At 35.0% G+C, this 22,957-nt stretch overlaps 3 protein-coding genes across 4 annotated transcripts; 2 read left to right on the top strand and 1 right to left on the bottom strand.

Moving 5' to 3' along the window:
• Positions 1–20: 20 nt before the first annotated feature.
• ostf1 (osteoclast stimulating factor 1) lies at positions 21–9,602 on the bottom strand. The gene is made up of 10 exons (XM_032579703.1): positions 9,454–9,602; positions 5,790–5,836; positions 4,663–4,713; positions 4,362–4,425; positions 4,231–4,284; positions 4,002–4,109; positions 3,806–3,855; positions 2,691–2,769; positions 2,440–2,538; positions 21–1,006 (listed from the first exon to the last, which is right to left on the bottom strand). The coding sequence occupies exons 1-10, from the start codon at positions 9,485–9,487 to the stop codon at positions 948–950; spliced, it is 645 nt and encodes a 214-aa protein (XP_032435594.1). The 5' UTR covers positions 9,488–9,602; the 3' UTR covers positions 21–947.
• A 770-nt stretch (positions 9,603–10,372) lies between these two features.
• Positions 10,373–14,324, top strand: nmrk1 (nicotinamide riboside kinase 1). Its single transcript, XM_032577466.1, has 8 exons — positions 10,373–10,582; positions 10,942–11,032; positions 11,123–11,171; positions 11,406–11,568; positions 11,847–11,918; positions 12,039–12,145; positions 12,394–12,477; positions 13,274–14,324. Exons 1-8 carry the CDS (start codon positions 10,554–10,556, stop codon positions 13,282–13,284), a joined length of 606 nt encoding a protein of 201 aa, XP_032433357.1. The 5' UTR covers positions 10,373–10,553; the 3' UTR covers positions 13,285–14,324.
• A 1,964-nt stretch (positions 14,325–16,288) lies between these two features.
• On the top strand, positions 16,289–21,899 carry LOC116730477 (gamma-glutamyl hydrolase). 2 transcript variants are annotated; one of them, XM_032579746.1, is made up of 10 exons: positions 16,289–16,413; positions 16,521–16,571; positions 16,674–16,788; positions 18,198–18,248; positions 18,342–18,426; positions 18,885–19,023; positions 19,432–19,538; positions 20,621–20,714; positions 20,811–20,948; positions 21,026–21,899. In XM_032579746.1, exons 2-10 carry the CDS (start codon positions 16,523–16,525, stop codon positions 21,142–21,144), a joined length of 897 nt encoding a protein of 298 aa, XP_032435637.1. In that variant the 5' UTR covers positions 16,289–16,413; positions 16,521–16,522; the 3' UTR covers positions 21,145–21,899. The 2 variants fall into 2 exon arrangements, with proteins under 2 accessions (XP_032435637.1, XP_032435636.1); XM_032579745.1 differs by having other exon boundaries at positions 16,381–16,571.
• Positions 21,900–22,957: the final 1,058 nt, after the last annotated feature.

The raw sequence follows: 22,957 nt of genomic DNA, 5'->3' as shown, positions 1-22,957 counted from the left end.
AATTGCTTAAGACAATTAAGTGAGACTGGATGTTAACATTTTTATTGCAGTTTTAAGACAAAATTGTGAAACATAAGCAACATTACACTCAACCAAAGAAACAAATATTCTGTTGCATAGATTTTAGGCATTTTATTAAATACAGATAGAAAAGCAGCAATAAATTGGAATTTTTCTCCCAGGCTGGAAATCAAACATCAAACTCTAGGACAGAGTAGAGAGTAGCTCAAGTCTTTTTTCAGATACTTTAACTGTTATTCAGGTTATAGTGAACTGAGAGTAGGACTCTGCTGCCAGTGGAAATAACAAAAACAAACAAACAAAAAATACTAGTAACAGGCTATTTGATTTTTACCATGCAAGAACGGTTTAGACTCGCCCAATTAATCCTAAAAGTTAAAGGCAGGCTTCTTCACTTCAGCAAAAGTTTAAGTTGCCTTGAAGCAGGAAGATGCAACAGTTTCATTCACTTTGGTCTACTGAGGAGTTCAGGAATGACAGGAAAGCTTGGAAACAAAACAGAAGTCATATAAATCTCTGAATCTGCACTGGCACTTTAATCTCCATTATAAATACATAATTTGCATGTTTTAAGGCACGTCTCTGAAGAGCTTTGGTCACATCTCTCCCACTACATACCGTAAGCACCTCAGCCCACAGAGTCTGCCTTTAATGCTCCAAAATACACTTCTTACATGAGGAAATGAACTTGGCAAAGCAGACAGTCGATGGGATTAACGCAGTGCTTTGAAACTCACACAATATGCAGAGGGAGTAAAACTGAAGTGTTTGAACAAAATATTTCAGCTAAAATGGAGTTTCAGTTAAAGAATCCCATTTTAGACTAGCAAGAAAAACAACAAAAACAAAACTCTTAAAAGTTCCACGACCTCCACAGAACCAACAATATAAAACAGCGATGACGGTCTGACCGAGCCGGAGCCAGCTCAGTCCGAGTCCTCGTCATCCAAATACTCCTCTGCGTTGCTATGTGTCCGGGTGATGGCTGTAACAAAAGAAACAAACCTATAAATGTAGAATAGTTCACTTATTCTATTAATTCAGTCCAAAAAGTCAAACCTGTATCATATATATTCTTTGTAAACAGTGATGAATTTCTGATATTTATCAGACCTTACAAACAAATAAAACCCTCCAAAATGTAGACTGCAAATGAATAAATAGTAACGGCAATAAAAAAAGAATTAATCTGGCAATGTGCAGCATATGCAGTGAATACTTGGTCCGATTTCTGCATCAATGCAAAGTTGAATGGAGGCGATGAGCCTGAAGTTCTGCTGATTTGTTAATCTCAGGGCGGAAGATGGATTAAAAGGTGGAACTCATGGGGAAATACTCAACTTCTTCTGGCCTTTTATTTATGAGAAAATATGTGTCTTTTAAATGAAAGAGGTGAAAGTCTGAAAATTACTGGGGCAAGATGTACTGCAAACACGCTGGCTCAAACTCCAACACAAAGGCAACAGAAATGTACTGCAAATAAAAAAAAATGTTGCAAGAATAAAAAACTGAAAATTCAGTCCACAAAACGGAAGGCCTCCTGACCACTAGGGGGAGTCGGTTACCAAATCACATGGGATCAGACCCTCAGTAAAGACAGGATGTCCAGCAGATAGTTTGAGGAAGAAATAAAAAGTGCATCATTTTTAAACACAAAGTCATTTACAATATTATAAAATAGCAGCATATTAACATATGTATTACCTACTCCAGACTCCCCCTAGTGGTCTGGAGTACTTCCATTCTACAGAGCGAGCTTGCAGCATTTCATATTTGCCATTTTTGCGGCATTTCCCATTTGCATCCATTTCCTGTAGTTGTAGAATTTTTCTTTTGCATTTGTTTTTTGTGTGTTTTGGAGTTTTCATTCATGTGTTTCCAGCATCTTTGGCTGTTCACACCTGTCAGCCACTGTAGGAAATGCAAATGTTATTTTCTAACTTTTCTTTAGATGTATTTGGAGCTGCTCGACCAGTTTTTTTTCAATACTGCAAACAACTTCATCTTTTTCCCTGAAACCATTTAGTTTTTGTGTTTAATTTATATTACATTCCCTGTTTGTGCTATACTAATTTGAGTTTTAACATGTTTTCTCAATCTTTATCATTTTGTTTAACCAATCTACCATCACAACCCTAAATATAACTGAGTTTACCATCATTTTCTACATCATTAACTTTTTAAAATAAATCACATTAACAGCTATTTTACAGCAATACGTAGTGGCAACGTTATCAGTAAATGAGACCACAGTGATTTAAAGAGCGGCTTCTTGTTCTGAATTACTGCAACATCTCAGATCAGCTTCATGCTTTAGGAAACCTGTTTTCTGTGGTGTTAGCTGCAGCAGTTTCTCCTGCGGTTCTACAGCAGCCTTGTTCCCTGTCCATGACGTTCTGTACGCAAAGAAGAACTTACTGGTTCCCTGCTTCCTTTTGATGAGTGAAGCACACTGGGCATTGGTGGCCATTTCGACAGCCAGTTTACACTCGTTGTTTTTGATGTCTATCCTCGCATCTGAAACAAACACATCGACATTGAAGTAAATTACAGAGATGTAGAAAGAAAAAAAAAAGAAAACTGTAAAGAAATCAAAATTTGATGAGTTTGACAAATCTTAGTAATTTCTCAAATATCAGTGTCTATTTAAAATGAAAGGAGAAACTAACTTTTAGCAAGCAGCATTTCCACGATGTCAGAATAACCCTTCCAGGCAGCAGCGTGCAGCGGTGTGTCTCCCAGTTTATTCTAAAATACAAAAACAAGGTCATTAAACAACTATGACGCTATTTAACACCCATTCACCCAACCGGTGACAAACTAAGGACATGTTTAAACTTGAAAGTTAGTGGTAAATTAATTTTAAAAAGTTGTTTTAATCATGTTGATTCAAACCAGGAATGTAACTTCATAGAAGATGGAATTAAAATCTCAGTGTTAACATTGACAGAATTTTTTTATTTAGTTTTAGTCACATTTTAGTCATGTTTACTCATCTTAGGTTTAGTCTAGTTTTTGTTGACTTTATCATAGAACAGTTTATTTTGGGGAAACTTTCTTTCCAACATGGTGAGAAATTTATCCTTGGGTAGAAATTAAGTTACATTTTGAAAGGACAAGATGACCTTTGCCAACTTTATTTGCATTAACTTTTTAATTAAATCTCTATTTTCCAAACTCATCTTTACTTTAATATTTTCATCTAGGTTTTTTTCCATTATGAGTTTTGTCATTGGTAGGAATTTGATTCTCAGTATGTATTCAATATTCTCAGTTTGTTTTACATTTCATTTGGTTATTTAGATATAAATGGTTAAGAGATTAACTTGTTTGATTTCCAAGACATATTTTCTAGTTTTCTTTAAACACTAGCATTACCAGAGAAGGGTCATTTAACATTTCTACCTTTGGAGCCCAGAGACGGGTCGACTGACCTGAAGGATTTTAGCTAGCGTCAACATAAAAGAAAATGAAAATGAAGGCATTACATCCCATTTAAGCGCATTAAAAAGTTTATATTTTAAAAAATTTATGCATGCAACATCTTGTTAGATGAAAGGTTTACAAATACACAAAAGATGCAGAATCTTAGTTTTTAATGAATTTGACGAATGATGGAGAAAAATCAAACATCTCTTATTTATTGGTGCGTTTCTAGTAGAAGTTATTGATTTAACACCCAACACAGTCGGTTATGGTTTTACACTCTGAAAATGTTTCCTGTTTTCAAATACTCAAACAAGCTTTGAGTGAAGCTGCTAATGAGCTTTTAAAATCACCTCACCTGCTGGTTGAGCTCCACACTGGGCTGGCTTAGCAACAACTCCACCACATCTGACAGGAAATGGAGAACATATTGAACATGTTTAGGATATTATGCATACAGGGAACAAAGAAGGGCCAAAACAAACATCATTTTTGTTTACAATACTTCCCATGCAAAACAATACACTAACAATGACATAATGTTCACTGTCTACCTTTATGTCCTCCGTGGCATCCCCAGTAGAGGGCAGTGTTTCCCGCCTTATCCAGCCCGTTAATCCCAACCTTGTTGTCCAGACATTCCCTCAGCCAGCTCATATTGCCTGAGATTATACACAAATGAGCGAAAACACACAAAGTTTGGTAACCATTAGCAGTTTAAAAGGTCATGGCTGCTTGAAAATATTAAAAGATCAAACGATTTAAATACTGAGACAGTCGTACCTCGTTTAGCTGCTTCATGCATCGGATTATCAATAGACTCTGCCTGCTCAGCAACTGAAAAACAAGATCATGTAAGACCACTGTTGTGTGAAACTATTAGGTTATTTCTGGATTATCTTTCCTTTACTCACCATAGTTACTAGGAATTAGTCCTGTCCTCCCTCTACATGTCCCCTTCCACCAATTAGAGTCGCTCTGAAATAAACATTCATTTTTACTAGCAGAATAAAAAGAGCAAATTTAAGAGCACAGAGAAAATGAAAAGGGGAAGTGAAATCAAGATGGAGCATGTTATCTGAGAAGGGATGTATAACATGTAGCAAGGAGAGAAAAAAAACATGCAGAGGTAGCAGGATTCACATTAAAGAGGAAGAATAACTGCAGAGTCAAAGATGTGAGAAAGGCAGCAGAGAAATCCCAACTTTTACCAACCGTGTCTGAGATGTACAAAATGTCTCCTTCTTCAAAGTACAACTCATCTGGCTGAAAAAAACAACAACAACTCATTGTTACCCTGGGACACTTAGACACACTGATCAACTTCAACTTTGCCTTATTTTCATTCAATTTATGTACCATCCTGTGCTTAAAACTATTTCAACTTAAAATTTGGTTTAGTCTATCCTGCAGAAACAAAATAATTCCTACAGCTAGAGATCTGATTGCTAAATTAATTGAGAGACTATATCAAAACTAACATGCACCAAGAAATGGTTGGCAGACTGAAATAGGTCCTTGGAAATGTTGGGAAAATTTTGGAAATCAAAGAGTAAAAGATAAACATCTGCAACCTGTGGCTCCAGAACCACATCTGGCTTTTTACCTCCTCCATGGTGGCATTAAAGATTTTAAAAACTATTAAAATTGGGAATAATCATTTTATTATAAAAAACAAAACGGTAAATATAGGAATTCTAACATTTACACAGAGTTTTGTTTCCCCTAATTTTTATGTTAACAGCAAGTTAATTGTCGTTTTCTTAAGTTGTCCACTTTCCCTAAAAATTATCGATAACTGACCTTATTTTACCCAGAAAGGGAACTTTTTCCCCTCATATACATTTAATGTTCTTTTCTGTTACCAAAGAAGCTCATAGCAAAAAGAAAATTGCAGTTTGTTTAATTCAAAAGACAGCAGCATGTTGTAAAATATAAACTTAATCAATTGTGGGGGGTTTTTTCAAGGGTGGAATTGTTTTTGTACCATTCAAAACTCACTTTGCAAAAGCTAAAAAAGCTTAATAATGATCGCTAAACCAGCTAAAGTTCTGGTTGCTAAGGATTCCATAAGTCATTCTGCCTCCATCTAGTGGTCAGATGGTGAACTGCATCTTGACTTCTAAACAAAACTTAGAAAAGTCCCAGAATTTTCTGCAAAACTAAATTTTTTGCATCAGTAATTAACCATGATTTACTGTATTCTGCAACAGGAATCGATGTAGATCTCTAAACACATTAAAAAACTAATATTACAAATCAAGTTCCTTTTTATTAAGTTATATTGAGAAATTGTCACTAATAATCAAAAGATATTGCCGAAATTAAATGACAGTTCTTACCGTTCTGGGATCGAAGGTGAACAACGCTCTGAACACCTTCACTTGGCCTGCAAAAGAACATAAAAACAGTTTGTTAAATGAAACATGGAGCTGCTAGATGGGTTAAAACAGAAGCCATGTTGGAAAAAAAACACAGTAAGGACACACAAAGGAGTCGCAGTACAATCAGTGCAAATTCACTCCTGCAGCCCAGCTGGCTTCAACATGGTGAAATTCCTGGATGTAATCACAAATCAAACCGGTGTGATTCTCCTGCAGCCAAATTACAATACACACTTATTACTACATGCAGCACAAGAAGACACACAGTGGGTCATTGTGCAACAGGGCCTTCCCCCTGGGCCTGCTCTGGCCTGGAGTTCGCTCTGCTATAAGAATGCAACCCGGGTGGTTGTGGTCCGCCTGCAGAAGACGCTCAGAAACCCACAAAAAGCTTATGGAAGCATTTTTAAACAGTTAAGCCTGAAGTCGCACCGCCATGAGCTGAATGTTAACAACAGAAATGCAAAGTTTAGTAAGCAGCATAGCCACCGGGTTGCACACAAATAACGAGGCGCCGGTTTAGCTCAGCTTAACCAGAACGAGTCAAACTCTGTAACCAAACAAAAAGATTTGCATCGTTCTTTTGGTGAGGCATCACCAAAGAACCCTGTGCTACTTTGTTCAGTCGACTTCCTTTTCAAACGTGTCACACCCCGATTAGGTCAACGGCATGATTTAAAACCACAAACAGATGCATTCTTTATAAGTGCATTTATTATCTTTACTGGGAAAGCTGTAAAAATAAAATGCAGAGCTGTGGTGTCTGGTGACACATGCATAGAACACATGAAGAAATCTCACGTTGTGTAACAAACGGCAATGAATCAAAAGGTCAGATGGCGACAAGCTTAAATATATTTACGATTATTAGAATTAGGAGTTTTTAAATCTTTTATTTCAGCACCTGGAATGTTTAGATGCACAGTGTTTAGAGGTTAAAAGGGGGGGGTCTGTACCACCGCACAACACCAGTTCTGTTCATGTCTGCTGCTCTGCAGGCCCAGTCATGTTATTTTAAACACACAAATACCTCAGCTCAGGAGACCAGGCTCTGGCTTTATCTAAAACCCTCTGCAACAGAACAGATTCAAGAGGAAAATAACCTAAAACAGGACTAAAAAGAGAAAAATAAGAGTTTTTGTACAGTCCACAAAAACACAACAATAGCAGCTCTGTTTAATTTCTTAATTCCTAAATACAAGAATTTGTGTTTGGCTAGAAATCTGTGGCAACTTACAAAATAAACCTCATTCTTGCAAACCAAATGCCAGCTGTTCAAAGCAACATCTGCACACCAGGTCTTGTTAAATCTGAATACAACACTCCAAACCCTGCAGCATTTGTCATGAGTCAGGATTACAGTTAATAGTCAGATTATGTAGTAAAAAGCAGAAAACTAAAAAAAGGGAACAAAACCAAATACAAACTCTGTGCACAGACAGAAAAACAGCACCTGATTTAACCTGTTATATGATGAACCAGACATGACGACATAATCCAGATAATCTTCTGTGGAGCCATCAAATTTGTTCCTATTGCTGATGAGATGCGCCTCTGTTCATTCTGAGCCTAATCTTCATAGAAATTATTATATACAGTGAATTCATTGATTACTTATTGTAAAATCAAAATTTCTGTTTTTGTAAAACATTGGTAACTAAACTTGGTATCAAAAAACAAGTGTGGGAGTCTTGAGATCACATCCAGATATCAAATTCAAAATACAACAATTATTAAAGCAGGGATGATTTGTGACATAAATACAAGCATTTACAAATAGAATAAAAATATATTGGCTATATACAGTTTTTTTTGGTGATTTTTACCCCTGCTTTATTGTCATAAGTAGATATCTAAGCTAATAGTGTGTGTGTTGAGTTTCTTCCACTTTTAATTTGTAGCCAAAAAGCTGAAACATAAAATGTGTTTCTGACGGTTTCAGGGCAGCTCATTCCCCATGTTGCACCTGTAATGATAATGTACTGAAACTATGGCTTCTGGGCTTATTTTTCAGTATTTCAAGTATTTTCAGGAATTAAAGGACATAAATGGTCATAAAACTTCTTAAATCTTGTATGTCATTTACTTCAACTGTATTTTCATCTGATCTTGTTTTACTGTTGAACCCAATGTCCACTTACTTTTGGTTCTGATTCCAGTTTGAACCAAATCCTGTAGGTATGAATTACTTAATGGCATAACATAGGGCTACAACTAATGATTATTTCAGTAATCTATTATTCTATTGATTATTCGGTTTGAATCAGATTTAAAAATTTTTTTAAAGATTTTGCAGATTTTTCATGTAAGCCTATTTTATACAATAATATAAATACATTAAAAGATGCAAATAAATAATTCAATCCCCTTTTCAAATGAGAAAATAATTTTATTGCCTACATTTTCTAATTTTGGCTTAATTTATGCTGTTAATTTTGAGTATACTCCAGTTAACATTAATCGATTATTTGATGATTCTTTCAATAGGTAATTCGTCAAGATCGGTCCAATTAATCGTTCCAAGTCTTATAAATTTTTTAAAAAATTATTTATAAATACATTGATACAGTGGAGGTTTTTTCTCAAAGAAAGCTAGGTTACTGTTAAGTAGTGCAACTAAAATTAACCCACATTTTCCTCATGATATTCCTTTCGAAAAGTGTTTTTTTTATCTCAGAAGAAAAAGCAATGGGATAGGTGTAATCAACAGGTACACTGGCGATTTAAAGAGAGACAAAAGTGGACATGCACATTACTCAGTGTGCACCACAGCGCCACCAGTGGTAAGGCGCAGCACTGCACTCATCTCCCAGTACCATGTATATAAATAAACTTTGCGTAAATTCAGCAATTTTGATAATAAAAGTGATCCCATAATAAAGAAAGTTTATAGAACAATCAAGCATAAATAGATTTTTAGCAATTAACAGCATTTTACATTACCACACAAAAGAAGCAGTATCTGAGTTTATGCATTAATTAAGTTTAGGTCTGATGAGATTTTAAATAAGCCCGATTTACTATTTTGAATGTAGAGAAAATATGAATAATTTAGCATGAAAGAACATTGAAAACATGAAGTTTGGTACATTTTTTAATTCAAGTGTTGCAGGAAAGATGGATGTTATCGCTGTTCAGTAGCTGCTGCAGACAATATTTACAGGTTTAAAAATGACCTCTAAGGAAATCCACTGATTTAAAACGCGGCCTTTGCACTGGAAGGAAGACAATCAGAATACACAGGTGTGACCACACAGTCACCTATTTGACTGAAGCTACCTCTGGGGCAGCAAGCTGCAGTTACTGCATGAATGATGGAAATGGGGAAGTGACGGCGGCCTCAGAGCTTGGTGCCCCGGTCACCCAGCAAACACCCAAATAAAGCCTCCCTACCCCTTCCTTCCTATGGAGTTATATTATTGGAATCCCCGAAATAAAGCAATTAATTACTGCATTTAGGTCTTCTACCCCGAGCTTTCAGACAAACTTAACAAGCGTACCCTCCGCCCATTTGCGTCAGCCACTCAACAAGACAAGGTGCACTGTCCACGTACCAAACAACACCGAAAGAAAAGTTTTTTGGGGGAAATTAAGTCAAAAGTCACGAAAGACATAGTCTTACCTGGCTTGGCCGGCTTGGGAGGAGGCTTAGACATCTGTGAAGCTCGAAGACGAACCGAAAAGAAAGATGGTTCAGACAGAGACGACGCTGGACTGTGGATCACTTTGAAGCTAACGCTGCTAATGAGGAAGTTAACTTAAGCGGAAAACTTGACGTGCGCATGCGCACCGCTCATGATAGATAGATAGATAGATAGATAGATAGATAGATAGATAGATAGATAGATAGATAGATAGATAGATAGATAGATAGATAGATATTGTAAAGTTAATGATTTAGTATTTAGTGTATTAGGTCAATTAATATGGACAATTTCATTAATATTTTCAAGGATATTGATTTTATTTTTAGTGTTAGTAATCTTAGAAATAATAGCTGTAAAACAATGATAATATGATAAAAGAAAAATAATCAGATTAAGATAATAAAAATAATACATATTTTTATTAATATTAGTAACTGTTATTTTTATTGACTATGTATTTTACATAAATTAACAATTACGAATAATATACATTTTAATTTTATAATTCATGTAAATTAATTCTAAAATTTTATAAATTTTTATAATGAATATAAAAACTAAAATGTATATTATTTGTAATTGTTTATTGTTTTTGTTTTGTTGTTTATTAAACAATTTGTAATTATTTATTAACATAAACAATAGCAAATAATATACATTTTAATTTTCTAATTTATATAAAAATTAAAATATGTATTATTTGTAATCACTTATGTTAATTTATGTAAAATGTATAGTCAGTAGAAATAACAGTTACTAATATTAATAAAGTTTTATTGTAGGTATTTATTGTGTTATTAGGAACATATTCTAAATTTTAATTGAAACATATTTTCATAAATCAGCAGCCAATCTAACGCGCATATTTTTTCTTTCTCAATGGGCGTGACGTAACACCGTCTTCAGCGAATCACATGCGTCCTCGGGCGGAAACGAGTGACAGAGAGGAGGGTTGTATTTGTGTAGGTAAACAATGCGGCTGTCTCTTAGTTAAACGTGAGTTGTTGTTTTTTTTTTTTGTTATTTTCTTATAACTAGAGACACGCATCAGCAGTTTTGCCGTGAGCATTCGCAAATGAAGACTTTAATTGTTGGAGTTGGCGGGTAAGTAAATCTGAATGCTGTAAGCAAACTAATGTGTAAATGTTTTAACCTTCACGCATTGCTGCTCAGCAAACACAACATCACCGAAAAACGGAACCACTGATAACGGAATTACAAGGTTTCACATTGTAAAGTGCTTCCGATGTGACCACTAAATACAAAGTAGGAGAAAACAGGAAAGAAAAATGTGCAAAAATACTTGAAACTGAAGGATCAGTAGACTTTGTGATAACCATGTGGCAGTGAGGGCTGATAAGACTTGTTTACTCTTTACGATTCTGGGAGAAAACCTCTTAAGTAGGTATTTTCTGTTAGATTTATTTACCTTCATTTATAATTTCCATTTGCTTTAATCGCAGTGTGACCAATGGAGGAAAATCTACCCTCTCCCAATTTCTTCACCAGAAAATACACAACAGCTGCATCATTGCTCAGGATACGTATTTTAAAGTAAACCATGAAGGCTTCCTTGTATAATATTGGTGTTTTAACCATTTCTGGCACAACAGATAAGAGTTTACAGTTATTTATTCTTGTCAGGATGACTGTGTTGTACCAGTGGACAGTAACGGCTTCAAGCAATATGACAGTAAGTTCAAACACTTCATCTGTTATTTAACTTAATGATTTTGACTGAAATTTAGGTTCTATAATTATAAACCAACTCTTTTTATGTGATGCCCATCCTGAAAAAGTTTTTCTGGTAACATCGTTTTTGGTATTTTAGTGACGTTTCATGTCACTTATCGTGTATTAAAATTAATTTGACCTAAATGTGTCTCAGCTGAGAAATGGAGATGATGCTAGCTGCGTTCTCTTTAAGCGCTTGATGCTCTTCACATGGAGAAGATGATGAAGGAGGTTTACTGCTGGAGAAAAGACCCTCATGAGTTCCTGAGGCGGCGAGGCCTGATAGCCAAAGATGCATCCACTGATGACGAACTTTACGTTCTGATAGTGGAAGGTTTCCTCATTTTCAACCACAGGTACAAAATGCAGGATGGATGGATGGATGAATTGATGGATGGATGTTTTTCCATTTTATTTTTTAATTTCTAATCTCATTCATGAAAACTGTGAAATTCTGTCTCCTTTATTTACATAGAAAATGTTTTGTAGAATAATTGATCTGCTGTTTCTAGTCACCATTATTTCTGTTGCATCTCACAGTTTAATATTATATTATTATATATTATTATATTATATTAGCATAAAATTCTCCTAGCCGTCCTTTAATCATACTTTTCACTCTCTGTCCTTCCAGGCCTTTAAATGAGATGTTTGACATGAGATATTTTTTGGAAATACCTTATGACATCTGTAAGAAGAGACGGAGGTACTCATCTCTCTCTTTTTTGGTATTATTAATGTAATTTTGAAAACATTTGACTACTTTCACTCTGATTTTCAGTGAAATCTTAATTTGAGAGCTGTTTCTGTGGTTTTGTCCTGGCAGTATGAGGGTGTATGCACCTCCAGACCCTCCAAACTACTTTGATGGATACGTGTGGCCGATGTACATTCAAAACCGCAAGGAGATGGAGATAATCACTTCAGAAATTGGTGAGAGGACATCTAAAATGTTGAATGGCCTTTAGATTATGGACTTGTACAATTTAATAATGACTAGGTATGAGCAGCATATTGATTTTTACAGGTACTTCTATGATAACGGCAACTTGCCCTTTTCTAATGATAATAGTACTGATTTTATTACACTTAACCTTGTCAATATTTAAAGCTCAAACTGTTGCACTGTTTGTAAAAATGTTAAAGATTGCAGGTGTTGCATGATTATCCTGTTTTTGCAGTTTTTCTGGATGGTCTGAAGCCAAAGGATGAGGTTTTAGCTGCTGTTTATGAAGACATTCGTCAAGAAATAGCCAGACTCCAGGGTAAGGCTGCTTCTTAATCTGGAAATAAAAATCAGTATGCTGAATTGGAACAGACCAATTCTGTCTCTTATCGGTAATTAGCTGTTTATGCTGAAATATCCAACTAAAGCGATTAAGAAGTGGTAAACGTTAGCCCAACCAGGAAAAGAAGCTTGAAATGTGGGCGAAGTCCTGTATGAACATCCTGTATTAAGTAACGTGAAGCTTTCACATGCAACTCAGCAAAATTCATTTAGTTTCTATTTATTTGATTTATTATGTTCCTCTTACTGATTCAGTCCAGATGTGGAGCCATTTGTACTCCTGGTAGATTAAAGTTTGAATTAATATTTTCTTTTGTTTTGTTGACATTCAAGATTAGATGGTTTGCATTACACCAATTTTATTGCTTCCAAATGAAGTCCAAATAAACTGAATTTACAACAAGTGGGCTCCATTTATGTTGTAGAAACATCTCCGTTTTGAGCTTCATAACCGTAAATAGTCACATAAATGTAATTTCTTGGTTTTCTGTTATTTAATAAACTTCAGGTATTTGTGAGGAAAGAGTATAAGTGTAAGAGGGTTTAAGAAAAATATATATTAATAAGTAAATTGACAAAATACCAGTGAAAACATGCAGAAACTTGGTGAGACGTTATAGGAAGGAAGGATTTGATTGCTGTAATGGTAATAGACATTTTTTCACTCATTACTGAAAGAAGTAAAGGTAAATTTCTGTATGCAATTTTTAAGTAAAAATTGACAAAATAATTTAAAGGAAATCAAATGTTTTTACTTTGTGTTTTGTTTGCAGGACAAAGCTGATGTGATCGACATCCATCTGGATGTCAGACAGTATCTTCTAGTGGACTGTTGTGTGACTGAAAGGACCAACCGTTTTATTGTGCTGTTTGAAAGACTTTTGCGTCTTTTGGTTACTGTTGACTTTGATCTCATTTAAGTGGGCTTGTTTCAACACTTTATGCAGATGCTTGATCCCACAGGCTTAAGGTTTTCCCACCTTAGAATTTCATTATTGTAAAACAAAAAGTGATGTTCACTTAAAATGTTACTGCTTTCAGTAAGGTAGGTGATAATTTCATTTAAAAAAAACAACTTTTAAAAAGGTGCTTATGAGAAGAAACTGATCAAATCTATTGTTATTCTTCTGTTGCCCGGAGATGACATTTTCACCACCAGTTAGTGGATTTTACAAAAACATTAACTTTCTTTCACACTGGAACCTTGTTTTTTTACTGACACGATCCCAAAAAAGCTCAACATATATCAAGAAATTGTATTGCAGCTCTATAATATCAGTTTGTAATCCTTTTATCTCGTTATCATCCGTGACATTTGTTTAATGTTTGACTATTGAATCAATAAAGTTCACCAGTGTTGAATTTATGAGCCTATAAATCATCAAAGATTCACCCAGCTTTATCCTAAGACTGAGATTACATTCCTTTGGAAGCTTTTGAAAGGAAAATAAATTCAAACTGTTTCCTCTGACCTCTTTATAGGTCTTTACTAAATCTGATCTGAGGTCAGAAAAAAGTTGCAGTTGCCATGGAGACCAAAATGCTGTCACTATAACCCTGATAAACCAGTCCACTTTATGCAGTGAATGTACCAGTCCCTCTCAGATTGTTAGTGGATTGCTTTTCTTAGAACCCAAATAAAACAAAAATGTTGACCAAATTATAACAAGCACTCTTTTTGATATAAGAAGCAGCTTTTAATTATTTGGTGGTTCATATTCTCCAGCATGACATTTGTCTGATTATTTTAGATCAGTTTTAATTCATGTTTCTGTTCCGTTATCAATACTTCTTTTTGAAAAATAAAGGAATGTCTACCATAAATGTTCTCATGTCATCGACTTTATTGCAAAACTTCCAAATTTCATGTTTTTGTCACTTTTTAAAATATCAGTATGTAGAGTGTGGAGCAAAAGGGAAATATGTAAAACATTTAAATGATCAGCACAGAAAAAGTGACATTGTTTTTATGAAACAGTGTTCTTCTAGTCTTTATAAGCAGTCAATATCTTACTTGCAGAATGCATCACTCATCAGTGAGACTTTAGAAAAACAGACCAGTCTGACCACTAAGTTGTCTGGATTAAAATCAGACAAACGTTTCCTGTTTGGAGTCAGTTATGAGTATAAAAACTATTTCTCTTCTCTAAATGCCGGAATAAACAGAAAGAGAATTTTTAGAGGATGTTTGGTTACATATTTACAGTAAATATGGCCACATGTTTACTGTAAATATGATTACATATTTACTGTATTCAATCAAACTTTTTGTTTGATTGAATACTGAAGTTTACATAAACCATATCTGGTTCTTTAAGACCATTTTTTTAAAAGCCTAGAGAAACATATGCTCTTTAACTAGGTGAGGGCAGTTTTTTCTGGAGTATTGTGAAATAATTATTTGGTTTAAATTGCAGCATTAAGTTAAAACTTACAATTCAAAATGTTTAGACAACTTGTCTCTTGTTGTTAAATCAACTACATGAACTTTAATTCTTGAGTTAGAACCAATACAATTTTCTTGTTGACTTAAATTGCATTTTCAAGGCAGCAGGTGGGCTTTCATTTTCAAGATAAACCTCCTTCAAATGTTTTACAGTGTGCAGAGACCTGGTTTGTGGTACTTTGCCAGAAACTTTCTTTGAGAAAGACAATTTGTTAAACATTAGCTGTAAATGGGCAGGGAAATATTTTTTATAAATAACTAATGTGCCGTTTAAAAAACCTCCCGAATGTAACATCACATAAAAAGCAGGCACTGCCCCTCACCTAGCAACCCCAGTAAGCCCACCTGTTACCTAGCAACCCAAGCAAAGCCCAGTCTGTTACTTAGCAACCCAAGTTACGCTCCAGAACGTTTGGTCAGCTGATTTTACCGCTATATGTGCTGCACAACAGCTGATGGATAAGATAAGTGATTTGTTGTTGACTTACCATCCAGAAACTACTTGCTGCATCTTTGTTGGTTGTGCAGGTGGCTCTACTTCTGCTTTTCAAAGTTGTACAGTTGTATAATTTCACATCTGTTTGCAGCCATTTTCACATGCGAGTGTAAATGTCTAGTGGCCAGCAGCAGCTTATTTGGGTTTGAATGACAGGAGACTCTAAAACAGCTAGTTCTGAAAGTAGCCAGAGTAACATCTCATTATCTAAGATGAATTTTACTCCAAAAATGTAATGAACATGTTTTGTATAGACCTATATTAACCTGTTCAAGGCAGCATAATAGGTCACTTTTAATTTATCCAGGATGGTCTTTTATCAGTGTTAACACAGCAGTTGAAGTTATTTCAGCCAGCTTGCTTTACTGCCATTTCATTGTGCTCATATTGGCCAATGAAGTTTCCTAACTTTAAGAAGTTGTGCCCTAATGTTATGTAATCCAAGAACTTCAGAACAGGTTGCCTAATAAGTAATGTTTCCTTGTAGGTTTTATAAGCAGAAAAGTTTTTCAAATGCACATAAAAGCCACAGATTTTCCAAAATGCTTGTGCAGCTTCATTGGAATAAGTTTGGAGTTTCACAGACTCTTACTGACTCTTAATTACTGAAACGGAAACAGCCTTAAACTATTGCTTTCATTTTCACACGCACGATCTTGTCTGACACCACATTTTCTGATTTTCACTGAGACCTGCAGCAAGTTCTTTTTGCAAAACCCCATGTGAGATGCATGAACCTGGACTGTTTACCACACCAACGGATGAAACTTTTCCCAAAAACTCCATGTCATCTGCAGGATATTTTTGTGCTTACGTCAGCAGTGAACTTGTCCGACCGGCATGTGCAGTAAAACAGACATCACATGCAAAGCAGGGCATTCCTCACTTCCCCTTTCTGACTGTATCCGCCTCTACTTCTACATATATATAAGTATGTAGTTACTATTATCACAAACTGAACCCTCTGGCAGGTTTGTAAGAATATTTTTTGCTGAATTGTTCAGAGGAAAGATGCCTAGCAGAAGATTTTTAATCTGCTTCTTCCTGTTTTCCATTTGCCTCATCTGTTGCCATGAAGCCATGCCTGCTAATCTCAACCAGGAGACGCTGAACGACAGACCGGTGATTGGTAAGAAACTTTATTTAGGAGTTCTGCGTGTAAAAGAAACCCAGTGAAATTAGTTTGTCACAGCCACGTTTGATTGTTTTTGTGATTTGTTTTGCTGATCAGGTGTTTTGACTCAGATGGTCTCAGATGATGTCATGAAACCTTTTGGAGCGACATACATACCCGAGTCTTACGTCAACTACATCGAGTCAGGAGGAAGCAGGGTGATGCCGATCAGGTGGGTTGGAGGCGCCGCTGGTTTTACCTGTGAAAATGGCAGCAAGATGATAAGAAGAGGTTTAATATTGTGAGGAAAAAAAGTTTCTATTTTTTAAAAACTTTTTTATTTTGTGATGGCTTTTAATTTCGCTAATGGCTTCTGAAGAAAGAGACTGTCCCCCCTGTGATCCTGTAGTGAAAGACAATTCCACAATACATGGATGGATTAGTCAAAAACTAATGTAGTACCTGATTTTAACATGTTTTGCAGCAACAACTGCTATCCAGTTTGTGATAACTGCAGTCATTTACCTCCATGTGGAGAAAGTTTAGTCCTCCCATCTTAGCAAATTGTTTGATTTAGCCACATTTGGGGGGTTTCAAGCGTGAACGCTCTGTTAAAGTCAGGCTTCAGCATCCTAGTAGCATTTAATCCCAGACTTTGACTAGGCCGCCTCAAAAACTCCAGTTTCTGAATTTACAGTCATTCAGAGATGGACTATCTGGACTTGAAAGTAGCCTTGTCATTATAACAAGTTTTCCTGGATGATGTATTACCCAAGAAGTTATTGTGATAAATTATAACATTGTTGTTTTTGAAACCATTTTGAAGTAATGTAAGATCAATAAATCTTAATTTCTAATGATCATTTAATGCTAAAACCAGAAGACATTTTAAATATGCAAAGTAAATAAACAAAACAACAAATAAAGTGGATGAAACCTTTGGTCATCCAGTCTTTTGTAGAAAGAGACACATGAGAAAAACAAATAATCATGTTTGTTTTGTGTTATCTTGTGATAAATTAATTATTGCTTATTGAAGCAGGCTTGCACACACACCATGTTTGTCTCCAGTGCATAAAATAGCTTACTGAAAATCTTTGGGATCATTAAGATTTTGTTTGAAAGGCAGACAGACTTTGTGTCATTTTTGTTCAGCTGTGGTTCTGACTTTAGACCAGAACCTCAGCGATGAAGCAACGGCCCTGAAGCTCATTAGATGTTGTTCTTGGTTCTTTTATGACCTGTTGGATTAGATCCTGGACTATTTTTAGTGGACAACCCTGGGAAAGTTCACAACTTTTCCATGTTTACCCCACTTGTGTAGAACAACTCTCACTCCCTGGCGTCCCACAGTCTTAGAAATGGCTTCATAACTCTTCCTAAATGTCAGTTAATAAATTATTTATAATGTAAAATAATCCTGGACACATGATTAACTTATTTTGGATGGTTCATATTTAGCTTCTGGAACGCTTTTCCCAATCCCTAATCTCAGTCCAGTTGAAAATTTCTCAACTATACAATAAAAACATGTATTAAATGTTTGATGATGTTTTAAAAAATGTGATAATATCTGATTGCTTCTGTTTGTAAAATGCATAAACATTAAATGACCACTGACTGAGCTGTTTTGTTTGACAGATTGACTCTTTCTACTGCGGAGTATGAAAGCATCTTCAAGAAGATAAATGGGTGAGAAAACCCAACATATTTATTATTCTACAGGAGAACAATTGAATCTTTAATTAAAATATTTACCATTTTTAATTTCTTTGTGGTATTCAGCCTGTTTTTCATCGGTGGAGCCGTAGATTTGACGACCTCAGACTTTGCCAGGGTGGCCAAGATTTTTTATAAACTTGCTCTGACGGTGGGTACAGCGCAACTTGTTTAACTTTCTGGTTAATATTTCTAAAGTTTTCTCAGCACTGACTGTGATTTGTTCTTCATTTTGTTAACTGTAATTTTTGTGTGTTTTCACCCTCATTTTGCATCCTTTTCATTAACAATCTGTTTCTTTGCATTCATTCAGGGCATCTAAATAGAAAACTTTGCATGCTTTTAAGACATGTACACTTCAAGTACTTGTTGTGCTTTAATTGCTGCTCTGCATTTCTTTGTCGTCATTCATTTTTGAAGTTACTTGTGTTTCCTAATTTGTATCTGCTTTGCTGACTCTGTGTGTTAGACCCAGTCAGTAATCCATCTATATGCTCTTGGCCACAAAATGAGAAAGATTTTATAAACAGCCTTTAGAGGTTATGCATTGTTCTCACGTTTCTTTTGTTTTCGGAGCGTAGAGAAGTAAAATGAGTGTGCTTGTTCCAGGCCAATGATGCAGGGGATTTCTTCCCCATCTGGGGAACCTGTCTGGGCATGCAGCTGCTCACTGTGCTGGTGGCCGAAGAGAATCTGCTCTCAGCAACTCCAGCTAGAAATGAGGCTTTGCCCCTCAACCTAACCACAGGTGAAACCTTTCTGTGGCATCACTGATGTCTTTTAATCGCTTGGATTGTTTTTTAGGTTAAGGAAATATAAACTGTTGTTAAACGTCATGTCTTTTGCAACATACATGATGCGAATCCCAACACTTGGGGTCAGCAGAGGGAAGTTAAACAGGAACGGCTGATATTTTTACACTATAGTGATTAAAATGACCTCCCCAACACAAAGTGTTTTTTGAAAATTTTTTTGATAATTGTTAGAAGACATGATTTGTTCAAATTAATCCTGAAGAAAGATACTGAAAGTCTGCAGTCTGTCAACTTTTCATCTAAATTTGGACATCAGTATATATCTAAACATCTTCAATTTTAGTTTTAAACTTTACAGAGATGCATTTCATGTTTCTAAATTAATGCTTTTATTTCTACAGAAGCCCTCTCCAGCAGGATGTTCCAAGGTTTTTCTAAAGAGCTAATAAAGGCTTTGACAGAAGAACCTCTGACTGGCAATTTTCACAATTATGGCCTGACAGTAGAGGTATCTTCCTCTTTTGTTGTTTTTACCCCTAAAAGGAAAATACGTCATATTTTTCATGCAAATACATATTTTTTATTGGAAGTGTGTGATACAACTTGATAGATACGTAGACGTAGTTTTTCTTGCAAACTGTTTGGACGATCAGAGATGGGCACCTCAGCCACATCCACAGTTAAAATCAGGCGTATTGTTGTACTTTTAATGCCTGAGTCACATTAAATCAAGCCATCTATCTGAACTGTACAGTAGTGAACGCTGTTCGCTGTTTTTGACAGCAACTCTAGGAGCAAGAAAAGCATAATAATCATTAGAATAAAGGAAATTTTCCAAGTTTTCACACTGCTTGAACTTTTCCATATTTTGTTCCATACGTATGTTTTAATGTGATCAACCAACCACAACGTAGAGGATAAATGTCTCTGAATGAGATGGTTTTGTACCAGAACAAACAGTAATGTGACGGAGTCATCAAACAAGTTGTACCGTTATGACCAATAGGAAAATCCGACTGCCTGAGCCAGGGTTCAACCTCAGGAGTGAGACTGTTTAGGCAGAACTAAACAAATGTACACAAAAACATCAAAATTAGCACAGAAACATTAAGATAAAACCCTAATTAACTTATTTACGCAGTTTGTCACCAAAAATGAAAGAAAAAAGTTGATTTTGGGTTTAGTGGCACTTTAAGTTGAGACATTTACCCTAAACAGGCAACCACAGTTGCAAAGGAAGAGTTCAGATCAGCACATGTTCTTAAACGTTACAATGGCCTAGTCAAAGTCCAAACCTACATCCAATTAAGAATATGTGGCCAGACTTGCTGTTCACAAATAGTCTCCATCCATCTAATTGAGTTTGAGCTATTTTGCAAAGGATAGCCTGAAAGCCTGAAAAACCTGCAGCCGTGACTGGAGCAAAAAAAAAAAATTATGCTTGCCGCACTTCTCAGATTTTCTGTTTTCCGCCAACATCACAAATACAAACTACTTTGTGTTGGTCTATTACAAAAATACATTGGCGTTTCCAGCTATAATGTGGTGAAATGTTGAAAACTTAAATGGAAAATGAAACTGTTCTTCCAGGCTTTCCAGAAAAACGAGAAGCTGAGCGGTTTCTTCTCCCTGCTGTCAACGAACGTTGCTGAAAATGGAGCTCACTTCGTCTCCACCATTGAAGGTTATTCGATTATTTGAGTGTGGAAGTGAAAAGCCAGACTGTTTCTCTTGAGCCGGGCGGTGACAGTACGTCCTTTCGTTTCCTCTGCCCTGCCAGGCAAAAGGTATCCGTTCTACGGAGTGCAGTGGCATCCCGAGGTGAACCGCTTTCAGTGGAACAGAAAGTTTAGCTTTCCTCACTCCAGTCATGCTGTTCGGTTGTCGTCGCAGATAGCTGAGTTTTTTATCAATGAAGGTAAGAATTAGGTGAGAATTATCCTCTCATTACAGCTTTAACTGTAATGTGAGGATAATCATCTGTGCTTTGTTTAGGACGGAAGAGTTTCCATCGTTTTGACTCTCCTGAGGAGGAAGACGCCTCATTGATCTACAAGTTCACTCCTGTCTACACTTCAAACTTTACTGCCTACGAGAAGGTCTATTTCTTCTAAGTTTTGGAGGATGCCAAAGCCTGCTAGACGCCTGTATTTCCTTTTGAAATGTGAAGGTGTGGCTTGAATTTGAGTGCAACATTAAATAGTTTTATTGAGAAAAAGATTGTTTAAAGCCATGATAAGATTAAAATAAATGTTGTGGACTTATGAAGACGGGTATTTCAAAAAGAGAGCACTTTTTGTCCACTCCAGTAAAGTTGAGGTTATATATTGCTGCATATTTTCTTTTATTTTAGGGTTTTTCACCTTCTTGATAACTTTGTACGAATTGTATATTCAAATAAAGTAAAATGATTGATTGTTATACAAACTTTAAAATGTCATTATTGATAGTAAAAGTTATTTTTTCTTTCTGAATTTGGAGTGCTAAAAAACAATAATTTGACTCTATCGCAGGTTTCTTTTTATAACACTTAAATATTTTAATAACAAATACAGACAAAAAATGTGCTTGATGGTTGACTCAATCGATTGAAGGAAAACTCTTTATCCAAGTTGTTAAATCATGAAAGAAAACATGCAACAGTGAACAGATTTTGTTGTATAACATATGTAAAATAAAATAAAATAAAAAGTTATAAGTGCATTTAATATTACTAAAATGTAGATTGAAATAATATGTAACTGAATTTAAATCTGTCTTCACGATAGGACTGTATTGGTTTGATATGATTCATATTTTGGGATGTAAAGTGTCATCAGATTATTTTGGCTGTGGAATGGCGCTATGCAAATAAACTGAATTAAATTCAGAGATGGGTATTCACTTACATTTACTCAATTACATTTGCTGTAGCAACATTTTGGAAAAAATGCACTTTTAGGAGTAGTTTCACTGCACTGTACGTTTTACTTTTATTTGAGTAATATTATGAACCATTGCAATTCTTACACGAGTAAAATGTCTGGATACTCTATCCAACATAGAGTATCCATCATTCTATCTTCAATGATGAAAGAATAAACATATTAAACCAAAAATTGTTTAGAATAAAACATATTAAACCAAAATTGTTAACAAGTGTGTGTCACAGACACACACTTGTTAACAATGCTATTTTCTGTTAATGAGTCTGAGGATCTCAATAAGATACAATAAAAGTAATAATAATAATAATATAATAATAATATTACTACTACTATAATAATAATAATAATAGTAATAATAATATTATTACTATTATTATTATAGTAGTGTTTCGCTTCTCTAAACACTCAAAGACCATTTGCATAAATCCAGTAGAATTACAAACAGAACACTGAATAAACAAAATCAGAAAAAGAGAATAATTAAATACATAGCATGTAGCTAGCAAAATAATAATAATAATATATTAATAAAACACAGGACAATAGTCATATACTAAAATAAATGTATTATATTATATATTACATTTATATTATCACTGGAAGTTACAATATTACTGACACATAGCTACACATTGCGTAATGTAAGTATTAATTTTATGCAGTTTATAAAGTTTGGCACATCACATATAAATGACATAAGTTTATAGTGATTTGTTTTATTAATAGTGTAGTCTTATAAAACCTATTGTTTAAAAAAAACAGATGCATCAACAAATTTACAACAGGAGTTGGTCTTTTTTAGCTTGTTTTTATGCCACAAAAATAACATAAAAAATAAGGGAAAGCTGTTTTGTTTAGTGATATATTTTAAAATATAAAATCTGATTTTATGACCAGTTACTTGAGTATCCTTTGTGTCAAAACATTTTTTTAGTTACTTTGTGGTTTTGTAGTCTCTTTTTTTACTGTTTAATTTGTGTTTTTATTTTGTAATTTTCTT

Source organism: Xiphophorus hellerii, chromosome 12 (genome assembly GCF_003331165.1).
Source record: "Xiphophorus hellerii strain 12219 chromosome 12, Xiphophorus_hellerii-4.1, whole genome shotgun sequence".
NCBI lineage: Eukaryota > Metazoa > Chordata > Actinopteri > Cyprinodontiformes > Poeciliidae > Xiphophorus > Xiphophorus hellerii.
The sequence above is the reverse complement of the archived record's forward strand: the minus strand, read 5'-3'. Positions and strand labels throughout refer to the sequence as shown.

What these genes read in the sequence shown, in the direction of transcription:
- ostf1 (XM_032579703.1), bottom strand. Translation starts at nt 9,487, where the DNA reads ATGTCTAAGCCTCCTCCCAAGCCGGCCAAGCCAG. An exon ending in GCATGAAGCAGCTAAACGAG is followed by an intron (nt 4,110 to 4,230) that starts GTACGACTGTCT and finishes GTATAATCTCAG; the next exon opens with GCAATATGAGCTGGCTGAGG. An exon ending in CAAAAGGAAGCAGGGAACCA is followed by an intron (nt 1,007 to 2,439) that starts GTAAGTTCTTCT and finishes CTTTTGTTACAG; the next exon opens with CCATCACCCGGACACATAGC.
- nmrk1 (XM_032577466.1), top strand. Translation starts at nt 10,554, where the DNA reads ATGAAGACTTTAATTGTTGGAGTTGGCGG. An exon ending in TTCCTCATTTTCAACCACAG is followed by an intron (nt 11,569 to 11,846) that starts GTACAAAATGCA and finishes CTGTCCTTCCAG; the next exon opens with GCCTTTAAATGAGATGTTTG. An exon ending in ATCTGTAAGAAGAGACGGAG is followed by an intron (nt 11,919 to 12,038) that starts GTACTCATCTCT and finishes TTGTCCTGGCAG; the next exon opens with TATGAGGGTGTATGCACCTC.
- LOC116730477 (XM_032579745.1), top strand. Translation starts at nt 16,454, where the DNA reads ATGCCTAGCAGAAGATTTTTAATCTGCTTCTTCCTGTTTTCCATTTGC. An exon ending in CTTCGTCTCCACCATTGAAG is followed by an intron (nt 20,715 to 20,810) that starts GTTATTCGATTA and finishes CTGCCCTGCCAG; the next exon opens with GCAAAAGGTATCCGTTCTAC. An exon ending in TGAGTTTTTTATCAATGAAG is followed by an intron (nt 20,949 to 21,025) that starts GTAAGAATTAGG and finishes TGCTTTGTTTAG; the next exon opens with GACGGAAGAGTTTCCATCGT.